Source organism: Equus quagga, chromosome 5, assembly GCF_021613505.1.
Source record: "Equus quagga isolate Etosha38 chromosome 5, UCLA_HA_Equagga_1.0, whole genome shotgun sequence".
Taxonomy (NCBI): Eukaryota; Metazoa; Chordata; class Mammalia; order Perissodactyla; family Equidae; genus Equus; species Equus quagga.
The window spans coordinates 118,270,617-118,298,261 of NC_060271.1; the positions used below are offsets into that span (position 1 = coordinate 118,270,617).

Consider the following 27,645-nt stretch of genomic DNA (forward strand, 5'->3'; position numbering starts at 1 on the left):
CACAAAATTTGGGAGGTTTTTCTGCTGTTCTTTCTTCAGATGCGTTTTCTCCGCTCTACTCTTTCTCCTCTTCTTTTGGGACTCTGATGACACGAATGGTAGGCCTTTTGATATTGCCTCATTGGCTCTGTTCATTTATTTTTTCTATCATTTTTCTCTCTATCCATCAGATTGGATAATTTGTGTTGCTCTATCTTCAGAGTCACTGACTCTTTCCTCTGTTGTCCATTCTGTAATTGAGCCCCTCCAGCGAATTTTGTTTTTATTTTACTATATTTTTTAATCCTAAAATTTTATTTTGTTTTACACATACACACACAATGTAATCTTATTTCTCTGCTGAGACACTATTTTTTTCAAGAATATTCTTCTTAACTTCTTGAAGCATGGTTATATAATAGCTACTTTAAAGTCTTTGGTAATTCCAACATCCGTGTCATCTTAGGTTTGTTGTGTTTAGGTTATATTTTTCCTTGTGAGTTATTGTTTTTTTCCTGGTTCTTCATATGTCAAGTGATTTTGGATACTATCAGACACTCTGATGTTTTGATACTCTGTGTCTTGTTTAAATTCTGTGGAGAATGTTAATTTTTCTTTTTTGAAGGATGGGAGGATTTTTAAAGCAGGCATTTAACCTTGTTAGATTTAGGTCACAAGTTTCTGCCCACCTTCTTTGCACTGAAATTCCAATGTCCAATTTTCAAAGCCTTTGCACAGCTGTTCAGATCCATTCTGCATGTCCACCACCTAGTGACTAATTTGGGAACCCGATAGTATATTTAGGGTCAGATCCACATCTGTATAGCTCTGGGGTGACTCCAGGAGTGGTTATAGAACTTCCTGGTATTACTTTGTTGAGCTCCTTTTTCCTTGCAAGTTCCCTGACACTTTCTGGCTCCTAGAGAGACCCTTCTTCCTTGTCCTATGACTAGACAACTGGGGTTTTCATTTCTCGTTTTGCCACACTCTTCCACAACTGTATCTGCCTTCAATGCCAAGCAGCAGGATGGTAGAGAAAGAATATAAGCCATGGGGATTCCCTTCACACTCAAGGGAGCAGAAGGGTTTCACGTTCTTGTAGTTTTAGCTCCCTGTCTAGCCATTGCTGCTGCCTTTGGATTGTCTGGGGACCAGGTCTGAGAGAAAGGGGAAAAAAACCCCCTGGAGGATGCCCCTTTACTGCTCTTCAGACCAAAAAAGAGAAGACTTCCTTGGAGCCATTTCTGTCTGTGCTTAGTGTGCGGTTCTGAGTTTGGACTGCCTTAGAGTCTGGGCTGAATGGTCCCAGAGGAAATCAAACCAGGAAACGCATGCTGGATTAGTAGTACTTCTAGTTACAGTTTCCTCTCCTAAGCCAACTGCTATCATTTTTTTGGAGGGGGGGGGGGGGGGGCTGAGGAAGATCAGCCCTGAGCTAACATCTGTGCCAGTCTTCCTCCACTTGCTGTGTGGATCGCTGCCACAGTACGGCCGACGAGCGGTATAGGTCCACGCCTGGGATCAACCCGTGATCCCGGGCTGCTGAAGCAGAGTGCACCGAACTCAAGCACTATGCCATGGGGCCAGCTCCAACGGCTGTATTTTTCAGAGTCCTCAGATAGCTGCTCCGTGTATTCCATCCAGGTGTTTTTCCTTTTTTTCCTTTATGTGAGGAAGATTAATCCTGAGCTGACATCTGTTGCCTGTTTTCCTGTTTTTGCTTGAGGAAGATTCTCGCTGAGCTAACGTCTGTGCCAGTCTTCCTCTACTTTATGTGGGATGCCGCCACAGTGTGGCTTGATGAGTAGTGATGAGTCTGCACCTGGGATCCTAACTTATGAACCCCAGGTTTTTAATCACATTCCATATGGGAGAGTCAGGGTAAACTATGCTTACTCCATCTTTATCAGAACCAGAACGCAGATAGCATTTTAATTTTATTGTAACAATATTGTTTGTTTTGGTTAAGAATTTATGTTAGTTTGGTCAAGAGCATCCATGTACTAGGCTTTGCTGGAAATTTAAAGATGGATAATCTTTAAGGTGCTTATAGTAGGTCCACTGGTAGGCATGTGATGTGGGAGTGGAGGTAGAAAGTAAACATAATTTCATTTTATGAATTAATAATGAATAATTGATTTATTAACCTTATCCTTTTTTTCTTTTTTTTTGGCAAGGATGATTGGCCCTGAGCTAATATCCGTTGCTAAAATCCTCCTCTTTTTGCTTGAGGAAGATTGTCACTGAGCTAACATCTGTGCCAATATTCCTTTATTTTGTATGTGGGACGCTGCCTCAGCATGGCTTGATGAGCAGTGTGTAGGTCTGCACCCAGGATCCAAACCTGCAAACCCCGGGCCACCAAAGCAGAGCACACAAACCTAACTACTATGCCACTGGGCTGGCCCCTAATCTTAGCCTTTTTGATCCATTTCTGCTTCAGGATTTGACTTACTGTTTGTGACTAAAGGAGAGAAGATCCTATTTATATTCTGTTAATTTTCCACTTTTCTTATTATCCCAAAATATAAGGGATGAAAAGTCTCTGGATATGTATTTGCTGGATGAAATTAATACATAGTTATAATAAGAGTAAGAAATATGATTGTGTATATAGTTATAATAAGAATAAGAACTTTAAAATAAGAATAATAATTTATTATCTACTTGTTTCTCAGGTCTTAGAAAAATACCCCAATACACCCATGAGTCATAAAGAAATTCTTCAAGTTATCCAGAGAGAAGGACTAAAAGAAATCAGGTGAGTTATTTAAGTGTTAGTAATAATTATAATACTTGAATAGAGTTTTTCATAGTACATAGCAGCATACTTTAGTCCTGAAATTGATTATTTAGTAAGAATTGCTTTGTTAATTTCTGATGTTTTTAGTTGTCAGGTCTTTGGAGTTTTCAGTCATAGCACATTTACAAAACCAAAATTACGTTAAAAAAAATTCTCAGAAGGTAGCTGTCTTCACACCCATGCACTTTAATTGTTAGGAAGGCCTGGAGCCATCTTCAAGCCTTCATCTCTCAATTCAGGCTTTTAATAAACTTGGTCATGAGCAGATAAAAAGTCATCTAGTACAGAGAGAGTGCTAGAGGTAGACAGTCTAGGAAGAAATAATCTTGGCCAAAAATCCTAAAGTGGAAAAGATATATAAAGCAGTATATATTTCAAGTGATAGTCTTACTTTGTTCAAATAAAACAGCCAGGGATCAGTTAAGATAGAACCAAAGATAAAACACACTTTAATTTATAGGAACCTTATTGTATTAGAATAGTGCATAATAGTCGCTGTTCATAATCAAGACCCTCTGTCATGAAGAAATTTTAAAATTATGTTCAACATGTTTTGTATGTTAAGGCAGAAATCTGGGAGTCTACATTAGACATATTTTCATTACAATAGAAAAAGATTGCATTACTTTAAAACTGCTACTAGTTGTTCTCAGCTGGGGGTCGTGTTGTGTAACGACCTTGGGAAAAGTGTTCAGAATTTTGGGGGGCTATTTTTGATTGTCACAGTAACCAGAAAGGAGGGAGCACTGTGATGTTTAATAGGCAGATAGCAGGGATGGTGAATGTCTTACGTTGTGCTGGACAGTCCTTCACACTGAAGAATTCTTCAGCTCAGATGCCAGGAGTGTTCCTATTGAGAAATAGTGAACTATGCTGAAATATTTGTAAATGGGCAACAGTGTATTTTTTTGATAATTAGCTATTACATGTTCTAGAGTTTAATTCTTCTTTTCTTTAACACGAAATTCAATTTGAGATTTTTTTATTGGCTCTTCTTTGCTAATGCAGTTAAAAAATTTTTGTTTTGATTTGTGGCCAAATGTCAGTAAGTTGGGAATAAATTAGGTTTTCTTTATTAATATGAAATAGTAAAGTATAAATTAGTATATCTCACTTTATATAGTGTGAAAATTATAGTCCCTGAAAAATTGTGTGAACATTTGTAAATTAAAACATTAAAATGCACTTGAAGAAATAGCCTTTAAACATTTTTTGTAAATTATTTAAAAATTAATCACTCTTAATTTATTGATGGAATTCTTAATTTTCACTTGAGATTAATTAGATTAAAATTAAAACACGATACCCATTTAATCACTCATCAATTTGTATAAGGCTGCAGGAGAAAAGGATAGTGATTTTTGTGACTCTGAGGAACAAATTCTGCTAAGGTATTCTAATATCCTTTTATAGCACTAGTGGGTCTTATAGAATAGGAATGAACCGGAGGTTTCATTTCTTCCCGTAAGATTAGACTCTGTTACACACTGGGGAACTAGACCAGGAAATCTGTTATGTAGAGATCAGACTTCATTAGTCTGTTAGGTCTAAATGCCAATTGCGGTCTCATCCAGCTCTAACATAGTAAGGCTCAGTGACTTTAAACTTGTCGTTGTCACTTCTAGGGACCAGGCAAGGACAGTAAATAAGAATAGTAAATAACACAAGGAAAAAAAGGAAGAACTTAAAGAAAAAAAGTGCTAGCAAGATGACAGTCATCAAAAATAGCTTCTGGCTTCACTTAGTGACAACAATTTACAAGTAGCTATTCTTGGTTAAACTATATTGTGATGCAGTTATGTGACCACAAAGCAGTTCTTTCTAAGTCACCAGTGACTTCTATTTTCTCAACTCCATGGGACTTTTAGTTCTTGTCTCTCCTACTTCTCAGCATTATTTAACACAGCTGACTACCACATCCTTCTTGAAACTCTGTTTTGTTACCTGAAGTGACCACAGATATTCCTGCTTTCCTGTCTTCCTTTATGAGCTTTTTTGCTCAGTTGTTTTGCTCATTATCTTCTTTCCAGGTTAAGTGCAATTTTGTCCATTCCTATAGCTTTAAATATCATTTTTGTTTTGTCAGTTCCCAAATATGTAGGGAATACTTCCCACATCAGCCTTTGTAGATGCTGATCCCTTAGCAAGGAATGTACTTTCCCTCAGTTAACTCTTATTTTTCAGGTGTCAGTTTGACTATGTCTTTTTCAGAGAATTTTGTCTGACTTTCTCCTCTAGATCGCATTTTCCTTTTTAAAATTATTATAGTGTTCTGTGTTCTTTCTTCGTAGCACTTAAGGTTTGCAATTATGTATTTTTGTGATCTTAAAAAAATTATGTAACTTCTCCATGGCTTACATTAAGCTGATTACGTGAGGGGGTGACATTATCTGTTCCCCCTCACATCCCCCTACACCCCCACCTGCCACCGTCATACTTGGCACATTACAAGCATTGAAAGCCTACTTGTTAATGAATATATGAAGTATCAATGGTTGGAAGATCACATTCCAATGTACTTATAGCTCATTCTCTTGCTGCAATGATATGTCAAATGATAGTCTTTTATTTAAAGTTTTTAGACAGATTATAGAATGAAATAAATATTATACTTATTGAAGATGTACTGCTTCTTACAGTTTTATTTTCATTCTTCAATCCTCGATACATGGCTTTCAACTCTTTTTCCCTTTGTAGTTTCCCTCTGCTTCCCAAATTTGAAGAATCTCACTTAATTTTGATTATTCCATACTATATTGTTTTATTTTAAGATACATTAAAGTGGAAACAGCCCAAATGTCCATCAGCAGATGAATGGATATATAAAATGTGGAATATACATTCAGTGGAATGTTATTCAGCTTTAAGAAGGAATACTGATACATGCTACACAGATGAACCTTAAAAACACGCTAAGTGAAATAAGCCAGACGCAAAAAAGACAAATATCATGCAATTCCACTTATATGGGATATCTAGAATAGGCAAATTCATAGACAAAGTAGAATAGAGGTTACCAGGGGCTGAGAATAGGGGAGAAAACAGAGTTATTGTTTAATTGGTATAGAGTTTCTTTTCAAGATCATGAGGAAATTCTGGAAATTGTTAGTGGTAATGGTTGCACAACCTTGGGAATGTACTTAATGCCACTGAATTGTACACTTAAAAAGTGGTTAAAATGGTAATTTGTATGTCATGTATATTTTCCCACAACCAACCAACAAAAAAAGCATTAAAAATTAAGTGATTGGCTCCTAGCTGAGAAAGATTGATGTACTAGTCCCTTTACGAAGTTAGATGATAAGATTGAAAATCATTTACCTGAAGTATGGAATTCTGAATGAATTAGTTAGAAACATGTATTCTTTAACAGAAATTGGAACATTTAAATTAAAAGCTCTTTTGTAACTGTAAAGCATATCAACATTTTAGAAAACAGGAAGAAAAAGGTCCTCAAATTTTTTCCCTCACAGTAACGTATGACTTTGTGTATTCCATTATGTTTCTTTTACACCCAAATGCACCCTATTTAAAGATAATCTAGAGTTTCCCATAGGAGTCATAGGGAAGAAAGAAGATACAGTTGGGTTGTTTCAGGTGAAAGGGATGTTCTAGAATGTTCTAAAAGTAGCTTAGTTCTGTTTAGGACAGATAACAAGATGTGAGAAGGGCTTGGAATAGCCCATAGGAGGAAGAAAAGATAAAAAGATTTTAAAAGATGAAAGAAAAGAATAATTTGGGACTTTTGTAGGTTGTAACAGTTATTGGTAATGTAGATAGAAGCTCTAATTGTGATATTTGGTCATTTGTAAAGAAAAAGAAGTTAATTTCTGTACTCTACCAATAAACAGTTCTTTCAGAAAATTAAAAATGGTTTTTAAAAATTTGTTATGACATTTCACTTCCTTGTTCAGTTTCCCATGGCTAAAGTATAGCCTGTTTTTTTCTCTTATGTACCAACCATAACTAGGTGATATTTCCCTAGGGTTGAGCTCTTTCACACAGAATTGCTTGTTCTAAATTGAAGTACTGTTAGCACCTTTTAAAAAATTCTGTAAGCTTTGAATCATTTGTTTTTATCTAGACAGTTTCCTTTTCTTAAAATCGATATTGTTCATTGAATAGAGATTTTGTTTATTGGGTTTACTTGGTTGAAAAACTCGCATTCTCACTATAGCTGATGAATTGATCCTGTGTCATGCTGTGCATTTATATGAGTCTAAATATTGAAAGAATAGTTAGCTGTTTTTGTTTCCCTGTCAGGACACTAGACGTGAGATTAAGGATTCAGGGACAGATGTGTCTGCTTGGTACATTTTGGCTGTATACTTGAGTTTCTCTTGAAGGGAAGTTATTCAGGATTTTATTTTACCTTGAATCAGTGTAACTTTTATGGCAAATGGTTGTCGTTAGCCATCAGTGTTTAAAATAGTTTAAAATATTTTCTTTTTGTCTTGGGATATTGATTTTACAGTTTACAGGAAAACTAACTTAGTGCCCCATTTCATTATTATTTTCTCCTGACTTGAGTCCATACTTCTTCCTGTGATTACAGACTATGCCATTGATCATGAAGTACAGAGGCAATTCAAACCCCAGCCTCCCAAAGACAGTCACAGAACTACTCCCATACAGCTTCATGGAGCTGTTTCTGGGCTTTGGGGCATTAATTTTTTTTATCTTTTAAAATTAAGAGTTTTTAAGAGATGTTCTCTGCAGTTTTTGAGCTATATAGTTCTATAGTTCTCAGGGTCTAGTCAGCAGCCAGAAGCTACATGGTGATTTGAATGGGGAAGTTATTAAGTTAACTGGAAGTTATTAACTGGTTAACCAGGAATTAACTAACTATTAAAAGATAAAAAGAACTAAAAAGAGTACAGTAATAGCAGGTACAGGGAGCAACCACTACCTCTAGGGCTGAGGCACTGTGCCCCAGGAAAGAATAACATTCAAGGAGGCCCCTTCTTATCCCTAGGTTACGATTCAGATCTCCTGGAGAAAGTGGGGCTCTGGTCCAATGGATGACAAAGCTCACTGGTGCTGTAGTCTGGAGTGGCACATAGGGAAGCACCTGCTGGGTACTAGAAGAACTTGCTGGAAAGCTCCTGCTAGGCACCTGTCCAGCTCACTAGGGAGCTAGCTGAGGCAATAGCAGAATTTTCTGGGAAGCTGCCCATAGGTGTTCTGTTGAACCTTGCAGAAGGGTGAGTGCCACTGAATGTCCCTCATGTTGCTGGGTGTTGCATGCCGCAAGAGCAGACTAAAACCAGAAAGAAAAGCGCCCCTTCTTTCTCCTCTGTTGCTCCAGCGTTCTACTGACAAAACTTAACACTGAGCCAGCTGGCAAAGGAGAAATGTTTATAGGGTCCAGCTCTGCTATCACAGAGAAGAGCAAACAAGGTTAGATTTGGAGCTAAAAGTCAATAAATTGATAACTGGCATAGAGCCTTCAGTAGTTTTTCCATAGAATAACTGGGATCATTGACTGGTCCCACATACCACTTGTTTATTTGATTTCTTTCCATCGATACACTACTGTTCCCTGTGTAGGATCTAAGATTTCTCAGCTTTACTCAGGACATTGGGCAATCTTTTATCCTCATCTCTCTATGAAAAAATCTTGACGGTTTTTCACCATCAACTTAGATGTTACCTCCCAAAGCTGGCTTTTTCCTCTTCAGTTCAGTATATCTTCCCCTCTTTCAGTATTTTTTATTTTTTAAAGGAGAATTGTCACCTTCTATTTTAATATTATACTTCGTAATATATCTTCACTTCCCTTACCAGATTAATTTTTTTATTAGGATTTATGATCAGTTTCCTTCAGGAGAATAGGCACTCAATACTGAAGACAAATGAGATTTCACTATTTTAATTATTTATTCGTAGAATTTCAGAGAAAATAGGCAAGGAATATCATAGTTATGCTTTTAAATGGAGAATTCAAATTCTTTATGCTTATGATTTAAAAAATTGAGAATGATAAATTTGTACATAGGAGACAGAATAAGAAAATTTTAGAACTGAGATGACTTTAGAGATTATCTGATTCCAACTTGTAATTTTGGGTGGAAGGCCTCCCAAAAGTCAGTATCTCCAAATTGGAATTTCTGCTTTCTTGAAATTCTCTCCTATTTTCATTTTCTTTTGAGTTAAGGTAAAATTTTATTATTTCAAACTTAGAATATATGTAACAAATATATAAATTGTGAAACATAATAATAAAAACACTTGTGAAATGTCATCATCACCAGTACTGTTGGAGCTCCTTCTGTGCTTTTGCACTGTCCCATTCACTTTCCTTAGTTTGCTGTTTAGAACTTCCAGTACTATGTTGAATAAGGATGGTGAGTGCACGGGTCCTTGCCTCCTTATTGGTAGGGGAAAGTGTTCAGTCATTCAGCATTAAGTATGATAGTAACTATAGGTTTTTTGTAGATGCTGTTTATCAAGGTGAGCAAGTTCTCCTCCATTACTAGTATCTTAGGGCTGCTTTAACAAAGTACCACAAATTAGGGGTGGCTTTAAACAACAGAAATTAATTTCTCAAGTTCTGGAGGCTAGAAGTCTGAAAACAAGTCGTTGGCAGGGTTAGTTCCTCCTGGAGGCTCTGAGGAAGAATTTGTTCCATACGTCTCTCCTAGCTTCTGGTGGTTGCCTGGAGTCCTTGAAGTTCCATGGCTTATAGACTCATTACTCCAATCTCTGTCTCTGTCTTCACATAGCATTCCCTTGTGTCTAAATTTCCATTTTCTTATGAGGGCACTAGTCATTGGATTAGGGCCACCAGAATGTCATCTTCACTTGATTACATCTTGAAAGACCCTATTTCCAAATAACGTCACATTCACAGGAACCAGGGGTGAAGATACATCTTTTGGGGGCACATTTCAACCCCAAATGCCCACAATTCCAAGTTAGCTTAGAGTTTTTTGGGGTTTTGTTTTTGTTTTTTTTTTTAAGATTTTTTATTTTTTCCTTTTTCTCCCCAAAGCCCCCCGGTACATAGTTGTATATTCTTAGTTGTGGGTCCTTCTAGCTGTGGCATGTGGGACGCTGCCTCAGCGTGGCTTGATGAACGGTGCGATGTCTGCGCCCAGGATTCGGACCGACAAAACACTGGGCCGCTGCAGCGGAGCGCGCAAACTTAACCACCTGGCCATGGGGCTGGCCCCTAGCTTAGAGTTTCATCATGAATGAATGTTGGTTGATCTGCAGTTTTCTAACCTTTGTGCTGTATTGTGTGCTTTTGGTATCAAAGTAACATTGACCTCATAAAATTAGTTGAGAAGTGTTCCCTCTTCTGTTTTCTGGACAATATTGTGTAAAATTGGTATTCTTTAAATGTTTGGTGGATTTCTCAGTTGAAACCATCTGGACTTGGAGGTTTCTTTTTCAGAAGTTTTTCAATAACAGATTCGATTTCTGTAATGGTTAGAGGACTATGCAGATTATCTGTTTCTTATTGGTCAAGATTGGTAGTTTGTGGTTTCTGAGGGATTTGTCCCAGTCTTCTGAGTTGTTAAATTAATGAGTGCAAAGTTATTTGTACTGGTCCTTCATTGTCCTTTTAGTGGCTGCAGAATCTGTCGTGACACCTGTTTCATTCCTGATATTGGCGATTTGTGTTTTCTCTCCTGTCTTTGTCAGTCTTGCTAAAGATTTGTTCAATTTATTTATTAAATTTATTAATTGAGGTTTTTAAAAAAGAAACCAGTTTTTTCTCTATTTTTTGTTGCTATGTTTTTATTGTTTCATGACTCAGGATATGGTCTATCTTGATGCATGTGAATGTTCCATGTGTGCTTTAAAAGCATGCGGAAGTGTTTTCTGCTAGTTTTGGGTAAAGTGTCAGTTATGTCAAGTTGCTTAATAGAGTTGTTCTTATTGTTCAGTATTCTTACTGATTTTCTGTCTAGTTGTTTTATTGATTATTGAAAGAAGGGTGTTGAAGTCTCCAAGTATAATTTTATATTTGTCTGTTTATCTTTTCAGTTTTTGCTTCATGTATTTTGAATATTTCTTGTTAGGTGCATATACATTACGGGCATTAAGTGTTCATAATGAATTGACCCTGTTCTTTTGTAATAACCCTCTTTATCCCTGGTAATATCCTTTGTTTTAAAGTCTATTTTATACTGATAGAGCCACTTTTTTTTTTTAAACTTTTGTTGAGGAAGATTGGCCCTGAGCTAACATCTGTTGCCAGTCTTCTTTTTTTTTCTCCCCAAAGCCCCAGTATATAGTTGTATATCTTAGTTGCAAGTCACTCTAGCTCCTCTGTGTGGGATGCTGCCACAGCATGACTTGATGAGTGGTGGATAGGTCCATGCCCAGGATCTGAACTGGCAAACCCTGGGCCACCAAAGTGGAGTGTGCAAACCTAACCACTATGGCAATAGAGCCCCAATAGAGCTGGCCTCAGTAGAGCCACTTTATTTTTTTTAATTTTTTTTTATTGAGTTATTGATAGGTTACAATCTTGTGAAATTTCAATTGTACATTAATGTTTGTCAGTCATGTTATAGGTGCACCACTTCACCCTTTGTGCCCACCCCCCCCACCCCACCTTTCCCCTGGTATCCACTAAACTGTTCTTGGTCCATAATTTTAAATTCCTCATATGAGTGGAGTCATACACAGATTATCCTTCTCTCGCTGGCTTATTTCACTTAACATAATTCTCTCAAGGTCCATCCATGTTATTGCAAATGGAATGATTTTGTTCTGTTTTGCAGCTGAGTAGTATTCCATTGTATATATGTACCACATCTTCTTTATCCATTCGTCTGTTGATGGGCACTTAGGTTGAGTAGAGCCACTTTTGATTAGTGTTTGTGTGGTATGTGTTTTTTCATTCTTTCACTTTTATCTATGTCTTTTTACATTTAAAGTGGGCTTTTATAGGGAGAAGGGGTGGAGCAAAATGGCAGGGTGAGCTGACCCGGGATTCTCTCCCCTCCAAAATAGAACAAAGGATTGGAAAAACTGAATTTCAGAGAATAAATCTAATGCCAACACGTTAGAGACCTACAATACCAAGAAGGCGGAGATCATAAACCTTGCTGACGGCCTCGGAGGCACTGGAACGGGTAGGCGAGAACGTCGCTCCCCCCTCTAGAATCTGCGATCCCTGCTGCGAGGGTCCAGGAAGGACTGGGGGAGGGGCTGCACGACCAGGGGATCGTCCAGGACTCCTGCCGCTGGTTCAGTGGAAACCTGCTGATAGGGGAAAGCTTCCGTGTGCGGGGACCCCATAAACCCAGAGCCTCGGGAGATCAGAGAACAGAACTGAGCTGAATCCAGATCAGCGCGTGAGAATAGCAGCCCCTCCCTCCGGGCAAAGCGCACTGGGCGCCGCCATCTTGCCCGAAGGCGGAGAGCTCAGAACACGCGGCTCTCGACCCCCATCTAGTGGCGACAGGCTGTAACTGCAACTGAATCCTACCACCATGTGAAAAAACTGCTCCTCTACCATCCAGCAGTTTATAAAAGCCCCAGACCAGAAGGAAAACAATAAAAACATAGAATTAAGTCCTGAGGACTTGGAATTAGGTAAACTAAGTGATAATGAGTTCAGAGCAGCTATAATCAAAAAACTCAATGAGGTAGAGAGAAAGATAGAGAAACAAGCCAATGAGTTCTGGAGTTACTTCACAAAAGAGATTGAAATCATAAAGAAGAATCAGACACAATTACTAGAGATGAAAAACACAATGGATAAAACAGAATACGGATTCCCTGAATGCCCGTGTAGACACCATAGAAGAGAAAATTAACATAGTTGAAGATAGACAGGCTGAATGGCTCCAGACAGAGGAAGAAAGAGAACTAAGAATTAAAAAAAACTAGGAAAATCTCCGAGAGATAGTGGATTCAATGAGGAGTAAGAACTTAAGGATCATAGGAATTCCCGAGAACGTGGAAAAGGAAAATGGAGCCAAAAGTGTGCTTAACGAAATTATTGAAGAGAACTTCCCAAATCTAGGGATTGATGGAGAAATGTGTGTAGAGGAAGCTTTCAGATCTCCTAGATTTGTCAGTGTAAAAGGACCTACTGCAAGGCACATAGTAGTACAACTGGCAAGAAGGAAAGATAAGGAAAGAATACTCAGGGAAGTAAGAAAAAAGAAGAGAATAACCTATAAAGGAGCCCCTATCAGACTGTCAGTGGATTTCTCTACAGAAACCCTACAAGCTAGGAGAGAATGGAGTGACATATTCAAAGCTTTAAAAGATAAAAATCTTCAGCCAAGAATACTCTATCCAGCAAGAATTTCCTTCAGATATGAGGGAGAAATTAAGTCTTTTCCCGACAGACAAAAGTTAAGGGAATTTGTAATTAAAAGCCCTCCACTACAAGAAATCCTCAAGAAGGCTCTCATACCTGAAAAAAGAAAAAAGGGAGAAAGGGGTCACAATCCACAGACTAGGGAGACCGATGAATAGAACCAGAATAGGATAGCAAATATTCAACTATAGCATTAGGGTAAAGGTAAGGAAACTAACAAATCAAGGATGATCTTATCACTCTAACTACAAATTCATAACATGAGTTGGAATAAGAAATGAAAATAATTATTTAGGAGGGGAAGAGCAAAGGGTCTAAATCAGTATTGGCCAAGTAAGTAAGAGACCACCAGAGAATAGACTATATTATACACGAGATTCTAAATACAAACTTTAGGGTAGACACTAAAATAAAATACAGAACAGAGTCACAAATCATAAATAAGGAAAAATCTTAGAAACCCATCATAAGAAATTGCAGTATTAAATGGGTAGGCTAAAGCACACAGGAAAAGAAATGCAGGAAAACAAGATAATGGGCGACAGATTGACAGCATTAAGTCCACATGCATCAATAATCACTCTCAATGTAAACGGATTGAACTCTCCAATAAAAAGACACAGAGTGGCAAAATGGATTAAAGAGCAAGCTCCAACAATTTGTTGCCTCAAAGAAACACACCTCAGCCCAGACAAACACAGGCTCAGGGTGAAGGGGTGAAGGACAATACTTCAAGCTAATAGCAAGAAAAAAAGCGCAGGTGTTGCAATTCTTAGATCAGACGAAGTGGATTTCAAAATAAGACAGGTAAAGACACAGAGGGACAATATATAATGATCAAGGGGACACTTCATCAAGAAGAAATAACACTTATAAATATCTATGCACCCAACACAGGAACACCAAGATTCATAAAGCAACTATTAACAGACCTAAAGGAAGATGTTAAAGACAACACAATAATAGTAGGGGACCTCAACACCCCACTCACATCAATGGACAGATCATCCAGACAGAAAATCAACAAGGAAATAGTAGCACTAAATGAAAAACTAAAACAATTGGACTTAATAGACATATATAGATCACTTCACCCTAAAAGAGCTAAATACACATTTTTCTCAAGTGCACATGGAACATTCTGAAGGATAGACCATATGTTGGGAAACAAGGCAAGCCTCTACAAATTAAAAAAAATTGAGATAATAGCAAGCTGCTTCTCCGATCATAATGCTATAAGGCTAGAAATTAATTACAAGAAAACTGAGAAAGGCACAAAGATGTGGAGACTAAACAACACACTACTGAACAAGCAATGGGTCATTGAAGAAATTAAAGAAGAAATCAAAAAATACATGGAAACAAATGAAAATGATAACATGCCATACCAACTCATATGGGATACAGCAAAAGCTGTATTAAGAGGAAAATTCATCGCAATACAGGCACATCTGAACAAACAAGAAAAATCCCAAATCAGCAATCTTAAACTACACCTAACTGAATTGGAGGAAAAAGAACAAATAAAGCCCAAAGTCAGCAGAAGGAGAGAAATAATAAAAATCAGAGCAGAAATAAATACTATTGAAACGGAAAAGGCAGTAGAAAGGATCAATGAAATGAAGAGCTGGTTTTTGAGAAGATAAATAAAATTGACAAACCCCTAGCCAGACTTACAAAGAAAAAAGGGGAGAAAGCTCAAATAAACAAAATCAGAAATGAAAGAGGAGAAATAACAACAGACTCTGCAGAAATACAACGGATTATAAGAGAATCCTACGAAAAACTATATGTCCACAGAATGGATAACCTAGAGGAAATGGATAAATTCTTGGACTCCTACAATGTCCCAAAGCTCACTCAAGAAGAGGCAGACAATTTGAACAGACCAATCACAAGGAAAGAGATTGAAACAGCAATCAAAAACATCCCAAAGCATAAAACCCCAGGACCAGATGGCTTTCCTGGGGAATTCTACCAAACTTTCAGAGAGGATTTAATACCTATCCTTTTCAAGCTATTCCAAAAAATTAGGGAAGATGGAACACTTCCTAACACATCCTATGAGGCTAACTTCACGCTGATACCAAAACCTGACAAGGATACCACGAAAAAAGAACTACAGGCCAATATCACTGATGAACATAGATGCAAAAATTCTAAATAAAATTTTGGCAACCAGAATTCAGCAGTTCATCAAAAGGATCATACATCATGATCAAGTGGGATTCATACCAGGGACACAGGGATGGTTCAACATCCGCAAATCAATCAATGTGATACACCACATCAACAAACTGAGGAATAAAAACCACATGATCATTTCAATAGATGCAGAGAAGGCATTTGACAAGATCCAACAGCCATTTATGATAAAAACTCTGAACAAAATGGGCATAGAAGGAAACTACCTCAACATAATAAAGGCCATGTATGACAAACCCACAGCCAACATCATACTCACTGGGCAAAAACTGAACGCCATTCCCCTGAAAACAGGAACGAGACAAGGATGCCCTCTATCACCACTCTTATTCAACATAGTACTGGAGGTCCTGGCCAGAGCCATCAGGCAAGAAAAAGGAATAAAAGGAATCCAAATAGGGAGGGAAGAAGTGAAACTCTCGCTGTTTGCAGATGACATGATCTTATATGTAGAAAACCCCAAGGAATCCATTGGAAAACTCTTAGAAGTAAACAACAACTACAGCAGAGTTGCAGGGTACAAAATCAATTTGCATAAATCAGTGGTATTTCTATATTCTAATAACGAACTAACAGAAAAAGAGCTCAAGAACACAATACCATTCACAATCTCAACAAAAAGAATAAAATAGCTTGGGGTAAATTTAAGGAAGTGAAGGACCTATATAATGAAAATTACAAGGCCTTTCTGAAAGAAATGGATGACGACATAAGGAGATGGAAAGACATTCCTTGTACATGGATTGGAAGAATAAACATAGTTAAAATGTCTATTCTACCTAAAGCAATCTACAGATTCAACGCCATCCCAATCAGAATCCCAATGACATTCTTTACAGAACTAGAACAAAGAATCCTAAAATTCATATGGGGCAACAAAAGACCCCAAATTTCTAAAGCAATCCTGAGAAAAAAGAACAAAACGGGAGGCATCACAATCCCTGACTTCAAAAACATACAAAGCTACAGTAATCAAAACAGCATGGTACTGGTACAAAAACAGGTGCACAGATCAATTGAACAGAATTGAAAGCCCAGAAATAAAACCACACATCTATGGACAGCTTATCTTTGACAAAGGAGCTGAGGGCATACAATGGAGAAAAGAAAGTCTTTTCAACAAATGGTGCTGGGAAAACTGGAAAGCCACATGTAAAAGAATGAAAACTGACCATTCTTTTTCACCATTCACCAAAATAAACTCAAAATGGATCAAAGACCTAAAGCTGAGACCTGAAACCATAAGGCTTCTGGAAGAAAACGTAGGCAGTACACTCTTTGACATCAGTATTAAAAGGATCTTTTCAGACACCATGTCTTCTCAGAGAAGGGAAACAATAGAAAGAATAAACAAATGGGACTTCATCAGACTAAAGAGCTTCTTCAAGGCAAATGGAAAACAGGATTGAAACAAAAAAACAACCCACTAACTGGGAAAAAAATATTTGCAAGTCATATATCTGACAAAGGCTTAATGTCCATAATATATAAAGAACTCTCACAATTCAACAACAAAAAAATCAAACAACCCAGTCAAAAAGTGGGCTGGAGGCGTGAATAAACATTTCTCCAAAGAAGATATACGGATGGCCAATAGGCACATGAAAAGATGCTCATCATCGCTGATGATCAGGGAAATGCAAATCAAAACTACACTAAGATATCACCTTACACCCATTAGAATGACAAAAATATCTAAAACTAATAGTAACAAATGTTGGAGAGGTTGTGGAGAAAAAGGAACCCTCATACACTGCTGGTGGGAATGCAATCTGGTGCAGCCACTATGGAAAACAGTATGGAGATTCCTCAAAAAACTAAAAATAGAACTACCATACGATCCAGCCATCCCACTACTGGGTATTTATCCAAAGAGCTTGAAGTTAGCAATCCCAAAAGTCCTGTGTACCCCAATGTTCATTGCAGCATTATTTACAATAGCCAAGACATGGAAGCAACCTAAGTGCCCATCAACAGACGAATGGATAAAGAAGATGTGGTACATAGATGCAATGAAATACTACTCAGCTGCAAAACAGAACAAAATCATTCCATTTGCAACAACATGGATGGACCTTGAGGGAATTATGTTAAGTGAAATAAGCTAGCTAGAGAAGGATAATCTGTGTATGACTCCACTCATATAAGGAATTTAAAAATGTAGACTAAGAACAGTTTAGTGGATACCAGGGGAAAGGTGGGGTAGGGGGTGGGTACAAAGGGTGAAGTGGTGCACCTACAACACGAATGACAAACATTAACGTACAACTGAAATTTCACAAGATTGTAACCTATCATTAATACAATAAAAAAAAAAATAAAGTGGGCTTTTATTGACAGCATATAGGGTGGTGGTGGTGGTTGTTTTGGCAAGGAAGATTTGCCCTGAGCCACCATCTATTGCTAATCCTCCTCTATTTTGTGGGGGTTGAGGAAGATTAGCCCAGACCTAACATCTGTGGCAGTCTTCCTCTACTTTGTGTGTGAGATGCCTCCACAGCATGGCTGATGAGTGGAGCAGGTCCACACCCCACATCTGAACCTGTGAACCATGGGCCGCCAAAGCAGACCGTGCAGAACTTTAACCACTCAGCCATGGTGCTGGCCCCAGCATGTGTGTTGTTTTTAAAAAAATCCAATCTGATAATCATTGACATAATTAGATTTAGTTTACCATTTTATTATTTATTTTCTGTTTTTCCTTCTTATTTTTTTATTTGACTAGTCCCTCTCTACTGCCTTCTTTTGATTTATTAGAGTGTTTTGCAGTGTATTATATTGATTGACTTTTGGCTATATCTTTTTGTTATAAGTGGTTTCTCTAGAGATTGTAATATATACCCAAACCTTTTACAAACTCCTTAGAATTAATGTTTTACCACCTTAAATAAAATGTAGAAGACTTACAAACATTTAGGTCCCTTTTCCCATCTGCTTTATGCTATAGTTGTCATATGTGTTACATCTCATGTATGGAATTCCCCACCAGACAGTGTTACTAATTTTGCTTTCCAGTCATAAATAGTTCACAGACTAGCTGTGTTCACCCAGATGTTTACCATTTCTTTTGCTCTTCCTTCTTCCCTTAAGTTCATTTCCCTCTAGTATCATTTCAGTCTAAAGAACTTCCCTTTTAGTATTTTTTTAGAGCAGGTCTGCTGGTGACGAGTTCTCTTAGTTTTCCTTCATTTGAGAATTTCTTTTTTTGTTCGTTTTGTCTTCATTTTGATGGATTTTTTTTTTTCTGGATATAGAATTCTCTGTTGACAGTTCTTTTCTTTCAGTACTTTAAAAAGGTTGCTCCATTAAACCTTGATTGTTTGAATCATTGTTCTCCTATAAGTAATCATTGTTTTCTCTGGTTGCTCTCAAGATAATGTTTAGTTTTCAGTGTGTTGATTTTTAATGTGTCTACGTGTGGATTTCTTTGTGTTTAATCTGTTTAGCATTCACTGAGCTTCTTGAATCTGTACCTTTATGTCTTTTGGCAAATTTGGCACATTTTCAGTGATTTCTTCAAATGTTTTTTCTTGACCACACTCTTTCTCTTCTTCCAGTGACATGATTACCTCTGGGTATTTTACCATAGTTCTCTGAGTCTCTGCTTATTTTTTTTCCAACCTTTTTCTGTCTGTATTTCAGACTGGATCGTTTCTGTTGCTCTGTCATCACATTTCCTGACTCTTTTCTCTGTCTTCTACATTCAGCTATTGAGCTCTTCCAGAGAGATTTTTTATTTTTGATGTTATGTGTTTTAATCCCCAAATTCCTGTTTTGTTCTTTTTTTATAGTTTTTGTTTCTCTACTGAAAACTTCTGTCTTTCCATTAATTTCAAGTTCTTTTATCTTTACCTCATGGAGTATAGCAATAATGAATGCTTTAAAGTTTTCGTTTGATAAGTCCAACATCTGGGTAATCTCAGGGTTGGTAACTGTTGATTGTCTTTTCTCTTGAGAATTTGTCACATTTTCCTGGATCTTTGTTTATTGAGAAATTTAAGGTTGTATTCTGGACATTTTGAGTATTTTGTGGTTTAGGCTCTGTTTTTCTGTTAAAAATTTCTGGAGAATGGTGATTTCTTTAAGTAGGCAGTCAACCCAGCTGTTCTCTGACTGCACGTTCTCTCTTACTCTTCTGTGAGTTTGGTTCAACAATCAACTCAGTTTTCAAAGCCTGTGCTCTACTGTTTTGGATCTGTTCCATGCATGTGCCACTCAGGGTTAGTCTTAGACGTGAGCAGTGGTTCAGTTCTCAACGCCTTTGCTGTGTTGGTTGGAATGACCCAGATATGCATAGCTCAGGGATGAGCCCAGGCCTTGTGTGGGAATTAGGGGGTTCCCTTCTCCCCTTCTCCAGTTCTCTTCTCTCTGAAATTTCATCCTGTCCCCCCGCTTCCCCTTCCCCCCGCCCAATGTGGTAGCCTCCAGTGTCCTTTCTCCCTGTCATCTGGGCAGAAAGATAGGGCTTTTCTCATTATTTTATCCATACCCTACAGTAGTACACCTTCTCAACTAGAGCCTGCTCTTCAGTCAAAGTGGTGAGAGAAAACCCCAGAAAACTCACCCTGTAAGACTTTAGCTAATTACAAAGTGTAGGAAACAGTCCAAATGACTGCCCTCACTTACTAGACCAACTGAATGGTTTAGAGGTCCATAAAACTACTCTCAAGGCTTGATAATTTACTGGAAGTACTTGCATAATTCACCAAAAAGTGGTACACTCATGGTTATGTGAGGCATACATGGAAAGAATACAGATTAAGATTAACCGAGGGAAGAGACACGTAGGGCAGAGTCAAGGCAAAGTACCAAACACAGAGCTTCCAGTCATCCTCTCCCCATGACTTAGGACAGTGTTAATTATCAACATCAGTGTGTGACAGTATGCACAGAGTATTACCAACCACGGAAGCTCACTTGAGCCTTGGTATCCAGAATTTTTACTGGGGCACATGTAGGTATGAATCATTACTCATATGGCTGATGTCAGTTTCCAGTATCTAGCCCTTCTAGAGTTCAACTGATACCATGTGACCCAAGCCCCCACTCTAAATCACATTGTTGATGTGGCTCAAAGCCTCCATTCTAAATTACCGTGTTACTATCTGGAGGTCCTCAGAGGGCCTGGTGATTATCTCTTAGAAGCCAAGTGCAAAGGTAGACATCTCTTTGGGTTAGGATAAATTCTTTACTACATAACCCCATACAAATCAGGTTTTTGACTTCTCATTGTGCCAGCTTTCTTGATTATCAGTGTTTTGGGTAGTTGCTTTTTAAAAATTGACATATAAATAACATACCATAAAAATTACCATTTTAAAGCATATAGTTCAGTGATTTTTATTTAGTATTTTTGCCCAAAACATTTTCCTCACCCCCAAAAGAAAGCCTGTACTCATTGGCTGTCACTTTTCTTCCTTGGGCGGCCCCTCCCTCAGTGCCCCAGCCCTAGGCAACCACTAGTGTAATTTCTGTCTCCATGGATTTGCCCGTTGTGGATATTTTATATAATGGAATCATACAATGTGTAGTCTTTTGTGACTGGCGTTTTTCCACATAGTATAATGTTTGATAGTTCATTCATGTAACATTTATCATTACTTCATTCTTTATTACTGAATAATATTTCATTGTATGCAATATGCCACATTTTGTTTATCCATTCATCCATTGATGGACATTTGGGTTGTTTCCACTTTTTGGCTCTTATGAATAATGCTACTATGATCACTTCATCTGCAAGTTTTTGTGTGGGAAGTTGCTTTTTGTATTTTTATCCACAATTTTTAGTTGTAACTAGCCAGAGAAAGAGAGGCTATTGTTGGGCCTGCTCTGTCCTCATGAGCACCAGAAATCCCAGTCAGTTTTGAATTATGAAATTGGGTTGAGCTTTAAATTCATGGAACCTTCCATGACTAACCCACAAATTTCAAGTCAGAATCAGTGTGTTTTTCTTTGGCTTAGAATAGAATTCTAGATTTTGGTGTAGACTTTGTATTCCAGTCATTTTGAACTTGCAATAAAAGGGAGGTTATCACAAATTGGTATAGGGCGTTTAACACAGGTGTTTTATGACTAGGTGTTTGGAACCTCACTATTGACTATTTCCATAATTGGAGCCTGTTTTTTCTCCCAAATAAGTAGGTGGATGCGAATAGAACAAACAAGTGTGAATCTGTTGGCATGGTTAAATGTTTAAGCATTGCTCTGTCTAAATGTGTAGTCAGTCCTCAAGGGGAAATAATTTTACACCTACCTCAAACATTTGCATCTGATAATTACAAGATGATATGTAGTCTGATTTATGTTTTAGATAAATATACATCTGTTTAGATAAATATATTTAGATAAGTATAATTTATGAAGAATAGACTGCAGCAGTCAGGAGTTGAAGAGATTAAAGAGACTCATAAAGAGGCTGTTGTACTGGAGCAGGCAAGATATGGTCGTGGTTTGGATTAGAGTGAAGGTAATAGAGCTAGAGAGAACAGACAGATTTGAGGTACATGTTTTAGGACTTGCTGATGGCGTGTATGGGGAAGGTGAAAGGAAGGAGGAAATAAAAAATGATTTCTAGGCTTCCTGATTGAATAGCTGCTGTTTACCGAAGAGAGGAAGAACTGAGAAATAAACTGGTAATGGGGAGGGGGGAGTAGATTAATAAAGGATTCATTAAGCGTGTGTTGTGGATTCAAAAACAAGTTTTGGACCTCATGAGGGATGAGGAAGTATTCAAATGTGGGGAGTAGTTTTGTTATAAATGTCAAGATAACACATTAAAAGATAGCAATGATCTGAAGCTGGAGAGTAGGTATCTATTTTCAGAGATTAATATCTGATACCTGCTTTGGACATTGATGAGTAAATAGTTCCTGGTGTGTTATAGAATCTAAAAATATATCCTTTTCCTTTTGTGATAATAGACTTTCACTTACATTACAAGTCTAGGTTTATAAGTTAGGTACTGAAGACAGTTTTTTAAATATAAATTTTTACTTTTGGAAAATTGCAAACGAAAAGAAAAGTATGCATCCTCCAGCATAAATTATAAATAGTTGTCCTACCCCAGACTGTTATGAGGTAAATCTCAGGCATTTTATTACTTCAGCATTCCAGTCTGTATCTAACAGATAAGAACTCAAGAGACTGTGTGCAATTTGGATATTCTAGCTTACTATGAAAAATAGAGCAGCTAAACATGGCCATTAAGCATACATACTATTGATAAAATGTACACAAGCAGAATAGTACATAAATCAAGTGCTTATGTGTACTTTGAGACCATTCCTGCTAATCCTCTACTGTTATCACTTATTACTACTTCTGTCCTTAGTCTGTTGTACAACAGGTTTTTCCCCTCCATCAGCTCTGGCTGCCATTAATGTTTACAAAAGTCCCTTTACAGCATTAAGTGTGGGACTTCAAGCCTTCCTTCTAAAGTAGCCATTGTTTTTAGTGCTTCTGACCCCACCCCCACTGGAGTTTTCTTAACCTGCTTTGTTCATCCTATTAGCTGTATTATCTTGACTCTTCTTACATCAGCTAGTAGAGAAAAAGAGTTTTTAGGAAAGAAGAGAAAATAGCAAAGTATTCATTTCCTGAGACCCTGTTCTCTTACTGGTTTTTCTTGTCTTTCTGTTCATGAGTAGAAAAGGAAAGACAATTTATAGGAAGATTCTTTGTGTTCATGAATTTGTCATCAACAGATAGAGTATTTTCTGAATTAGACCATTCATGAGTGGTCCCAAGGGTTCATGATATATAGTAATTAGTAATTTTGGTGAGACAGGAATTTGAATCTTTTACACCATAAGATTGGTGTGGGTGAATAAGTTATGTAACTAATAAATGAATGTAGCCAACTGCCTAGCTCTTAAATTGGGTTGATCATTACTTATTTGTCACCTCTGAAAGAAGTCAAGAAGCATTTAAAAAGCATTGGTTCCTTATGGGAAAAGACCTGGAAAGGAAGACTAAGTGCTAGTTATGTGGTAGTACTGGCATATTTGGGAACAAGCAGATGACTTGGACACACATTCCTTGCAAATAAAGTTTAGTTATATTATAAAATGATGCCCTTGATTAACAGTACCCCTAAATGGGTAATCTCTATTGCATTCCTCGTCCTCTCCTCCCTCCCCAAACCCCTTTTCCAAACCACTCATTTTATTTCAGTCATAGAAGTTATAGTTGGAAAAGATAATTGGGATATTATAGTTACATCTCTTTTTATTATTGAAGAATTAAGACCCATGGAGATTGAGACTGGCCAGGGTCATACAACTAGTTCAGTGAAACTGGAAATCCAAGCATACTGCTCCTGGTTTTGTTCTTTTCTGTATATCATGCTGCCTCTACATCCATAGTTCTCACTATCCTTCTTACTAGTATATTTGCTCTATTGTTTTTAAACTCAAACTTATATCATTTGCTGACATATAACAACGTTAGGGTAGTTGCTGTCTAACTGTATATTGCTTTCTGGAAGAATTTGAAATAAAAAGCTCAGCCATGATAATAACTTGGCTTCTGAAAAGGCTAGTACATTTTTAAAGAACTTATCCTAATGGAACATTTAAATAGATCTTTATATTGTTTTTCAGAGCTCAAAATTATCTATCAAGCAGTTTTTCTTATGTTTTCAGCCTTGAATCCCAAGCAAGTTCCTTTAGAGTTGTAATTGTAAAGAACTCTGGGAACCATCTAGCAAAAGGATCACACTCAATAAATATTTGCCAGATTAAAATTTTACCTCTTTGGAGGAGTCCCAATTACATTTGATTAGTGCTAATATATTTACTTATGAATAAAATAATCTCTCTCACATGGTCTTTAAGTTTGTTTTAGCTCACCTCAGACCAAAAAAACTAATCTGATCACCTAATTTTTTCCCACCTCTTTTTATGTAAAAGTATATGGCAAAGGAAATAAAGTCAATATTCTCAACTACTTTTCAACAGAAATCATTATCCCCACAGAGATCATTTGACTCTTTGCCCAGCTGAATTGCCTTGAGGTGATTTCATTAGAAAGAGGTCAGTTTAAGAATGAAGAACATTATTAATTAAGTTGATACCATATCTGTTTAAGGTTGGCTGGTACCTTTGAGTTTGGCCTGTATTTTCTTTATCTGCTAGTTGCAGTCTCCTTTAAAGCCCGCAAAGCTTGTGGTGATGTCAAAAAGGATTAATAATGAAAAAATAAAAAACCCAAAATGGTTGGATATTGGCCGAAAAGTGTTTTATCCATTGTCATTCAGCTTCACAATGAGTTCCAGTGTGATCAAAGGGAAGCTAATAAACCTTAGGGTCCATAGCTGATGGCTTTATGATGGCTCCTTGAAATTGAAATGCATGGGAAGAATATTAAAGAATGGGCAATATTATTGGTGTCCGCATTTAACTCTGAACTGCTGTGATAGTTTTACTGTGCCACATAGTTAAGGTACTGCAATGTTATCTGAAATGGTGTAGACTATTTATTTGAATTTAATTGTGTATTTTTAGTCACAGTGACATTTTGGGCTGACTTTTAAATTCTAAAGAAGAAGTTAATGTTTTATGTAGCGAACTGGGGGGAAGGTGCTAATTTGAAGAATTGTGGATATTGCTGGGAGGGTAAGGGAGAGTTTATTTTTTGGCTTTATTGTTGCTTTGTAAAGAAAAATTAAAATCTCTTTTTTTCCCCTCCTTTCTTTTTCTTGGGATGTATTCCAACTCCAGAAGGTAAGAAATATTACTTTATTCTAAAGTATTATACAGTTATAAAGCACTCTTTTACAAGTTTAGTTGAATTTACCTTTGGATGCATGATTTTTACTTTATAAAATTAAATATTTTGTCTAGAAACTAAGAATGATAGTACTATGTAAATGTTTATTATATGTGCTTTTTTTGTTATTGGAGTTTGTAGTAATTATTGTTTGGTAATAATTTTAGAAACCCAACCTACATTTAGTTTTATTAAAATCATCATTTGACGTAGTAGCATTGGGATACTCAGTATTCTGCAGATCAATAATGAAAATATTTAAGAGATTGGCAGTATGCAAGCTAACATTTGCTTTATGGCTGTAAGATTGGAAACGTGTTTATGCTATGACTGATTTAGAGTCATATTGGTAAATCCTCTAAGGGAATGACACTAAATTTAAAACTAGGCCATAACAGGTTAAAATTCATAGTCTAGATCCTTTACTGAACTGGCTTTTCATCTATGTTGACTTAGCATTTTAGACACGTCTGTTCTAGCAGTTCCCATGTTATATTATAGTTACTTATTGTAGTTATCTGACTTGCCTGTGAGACTTGAGAGCAGGAACTACATCCATGTGTTTTCATGTCACTTGTACGTAGTGTGCTTGTCTTCTAGTTGGAGCTTAATAAATCTTTTTAACTCCAGTTAAATTTGCATTCTGTTAAAGTTCATTTACAAGAATGTATTCATTTTTGAATCTCAGTTTATGGAGGAAATCTTAATTCAAATTGTATAAACAGTTAAAATTATAATTTAAAAAATTTAAAGCTAGGAAAGAAAAAAAATTTTTTTGAGGGGGGGCTTATATTTGATTAGGTTCTTCATGTATAAATAATAGAAACCAGATGTGAATAACTTAAGCAAAATGGGCTTTACTTGAAGAATGTGGGCTAGCTCACAGCCTCAAAGGAAAGAAAGACTGTAAAATTGAGAACTAGGAAAGCTTCAGAGATCAGGTAGCTAAAACTAATGGATAGGCTCATTAAGGCACTCCAGCTGGGATGAATTAGTCTAGATCTACTCGGCTAATGCTTAAAGTTCAGAAAGAGTGGGATGGTGGGACATCTTGATGGACAGTCCTACCAAGACTATTTCCAGTGGGGTGGAGCGTAGTTCCCAAAAGCAAAATTGCACACTCTCTCCAGAAGAAGAGAATGTGTATATTGGCCAGGCAGAAACAGCAGATGTCTACTGCGTTGCTCACTGTAGAAAATTAGAGTGCAAAAGAAAACGTAAGGCACAAGCAGTTGTAAGAAATAATCTTTTATGCAGATTCTCCCAATGGTAACATTGTGCAATACCATAGTACAGTATCACAAACAGAATACTGTTTTTGATAGAATGTACCTGGTTTCACTTGTACATATTTGTGTGTGTGGATGTGTATTTGGCTCTTTGCAGTCTTATCACATGTATGTATTGATGTATCCACCATCACAGTCAAAATATAGAACAGTTTCATCAACAAGAGGATCCCTTGTGTGGCCCTTTCATAGCCACACCTACCTCCCTAGTGCTGCCTCCTCCCACTCCCCTCGTCCCTGGCAACCACTGATCTGTTCTACATTTCTATGATTTTGTCATTTCAAGAATTTATGTTAATGGAACTATATACAGTATGTAACCATTTGGGATTGGCTTTTTTTCACTGTTATTCCCTGTAGATTCATCAAAGTTTTGGTATGTGTCAATATTTCATTTCTTTTTACTGTGGAGTAGTAGTCCATGACGTGGATGTCCTACAGCTTATTTAACTATTTACCCATTGAAGGGCATCTGGATTGTTTTCCAGATTTTGACTATTACAAATAAAGCTTCCATGAAAATTTGTGTACATACGTTTTCCTTTCTCAGGGATAAATGCTCAGAATTGCAATTGCTGAGTTGTTGCTAAGTGCATATTTAGTTTTAAAGAAACTTCCACACTGTTTTCCAAAGTAATTGTACCATTTTACATTCCCACCAGCAATATATGAGTGATCCAGTTTCTCTGAATTTGAAATGAAATTTTTGTTAATAGTTGGGTTGTGGTTTTTTAAAAACTTGTTCTCCCAATCTTTGCCTTTTAATTTGTATATTTGCACCATTTATAATTAAGGTAATTACTGATATGTTAGAGGTTATATCTGCTGTTTTATTTGTTTTCTGTTGTTTCCTCTGTTTCTTGTTCCTCTGTTTCTCTTTTCTTGCCTTCCCATGGGTTATTTTTAGGATTCCATATTGGTTTATTTATAGTGCATTTCTTTGTTTCTCTGCATAATTTTCTTAATATTTGCTCTGGGTATTACAGTGTACACAGTGTGCTGCTGTCAACATTTTACTGCTTTGAGTGAAGTGTGGAAGCTTCATTCCATTTAGGTTCTTATCAGATGATGTTATAGTTTTTGTTCCAGTCATCAAATGTGAGTTAAACTCTTAGGAGAAGGATAGTCTATTGTGTGTACCCTATTTCTGCTCTTTCTGTTGTTCATTCTTCCTTCCTGATGCTCTAATATTCCTTCTTTTTTCATTTTTGTTTGAAGAGCTTCCTTTAGTTGTTCTTTAAGAGAAGGTCTGCTAGCAACACATTCCTTTAGTTTAGTTTTACTTTGTCTGAGACTGTCTTCATTTC

The 27,645-nt window shown here is 37.0% G+C and overlaps 1 protein-coding gene across 3 annotated transcripts in view; it reads left to right on the forward strand.

The window, feature by feature from the left end:
* The window catches only part of ASXL2 (ASXL transcriptional regulator 2), a 162,483-nt gene that overhangs the window by 44,070 nt on the left and 90,768 nt on the right, over positions 1-27,645 (forward strand). The window contains exons 2-3 of one of the 3 annotated variants that reach the window (XM_046663135.1): positions 2,658-2,740; positions 2,941-2,943. In XM_046663135.1, coding sequence (XP_046519091.1) covers positions 2,658-2,740; positions 2,941-2,943 — 86 coding nt within the window. Of the gene's footprint in view, positions 1-2,657; positions 2,741-2,940; positions 2,944-24,295; positions 24,314-25,000; positions 25,004-27,645 lie in introns of those variants that run through there. The other 2 variants (XM_046663137.1, XM_046663136.1) reach the window with 2 other exon arrangements.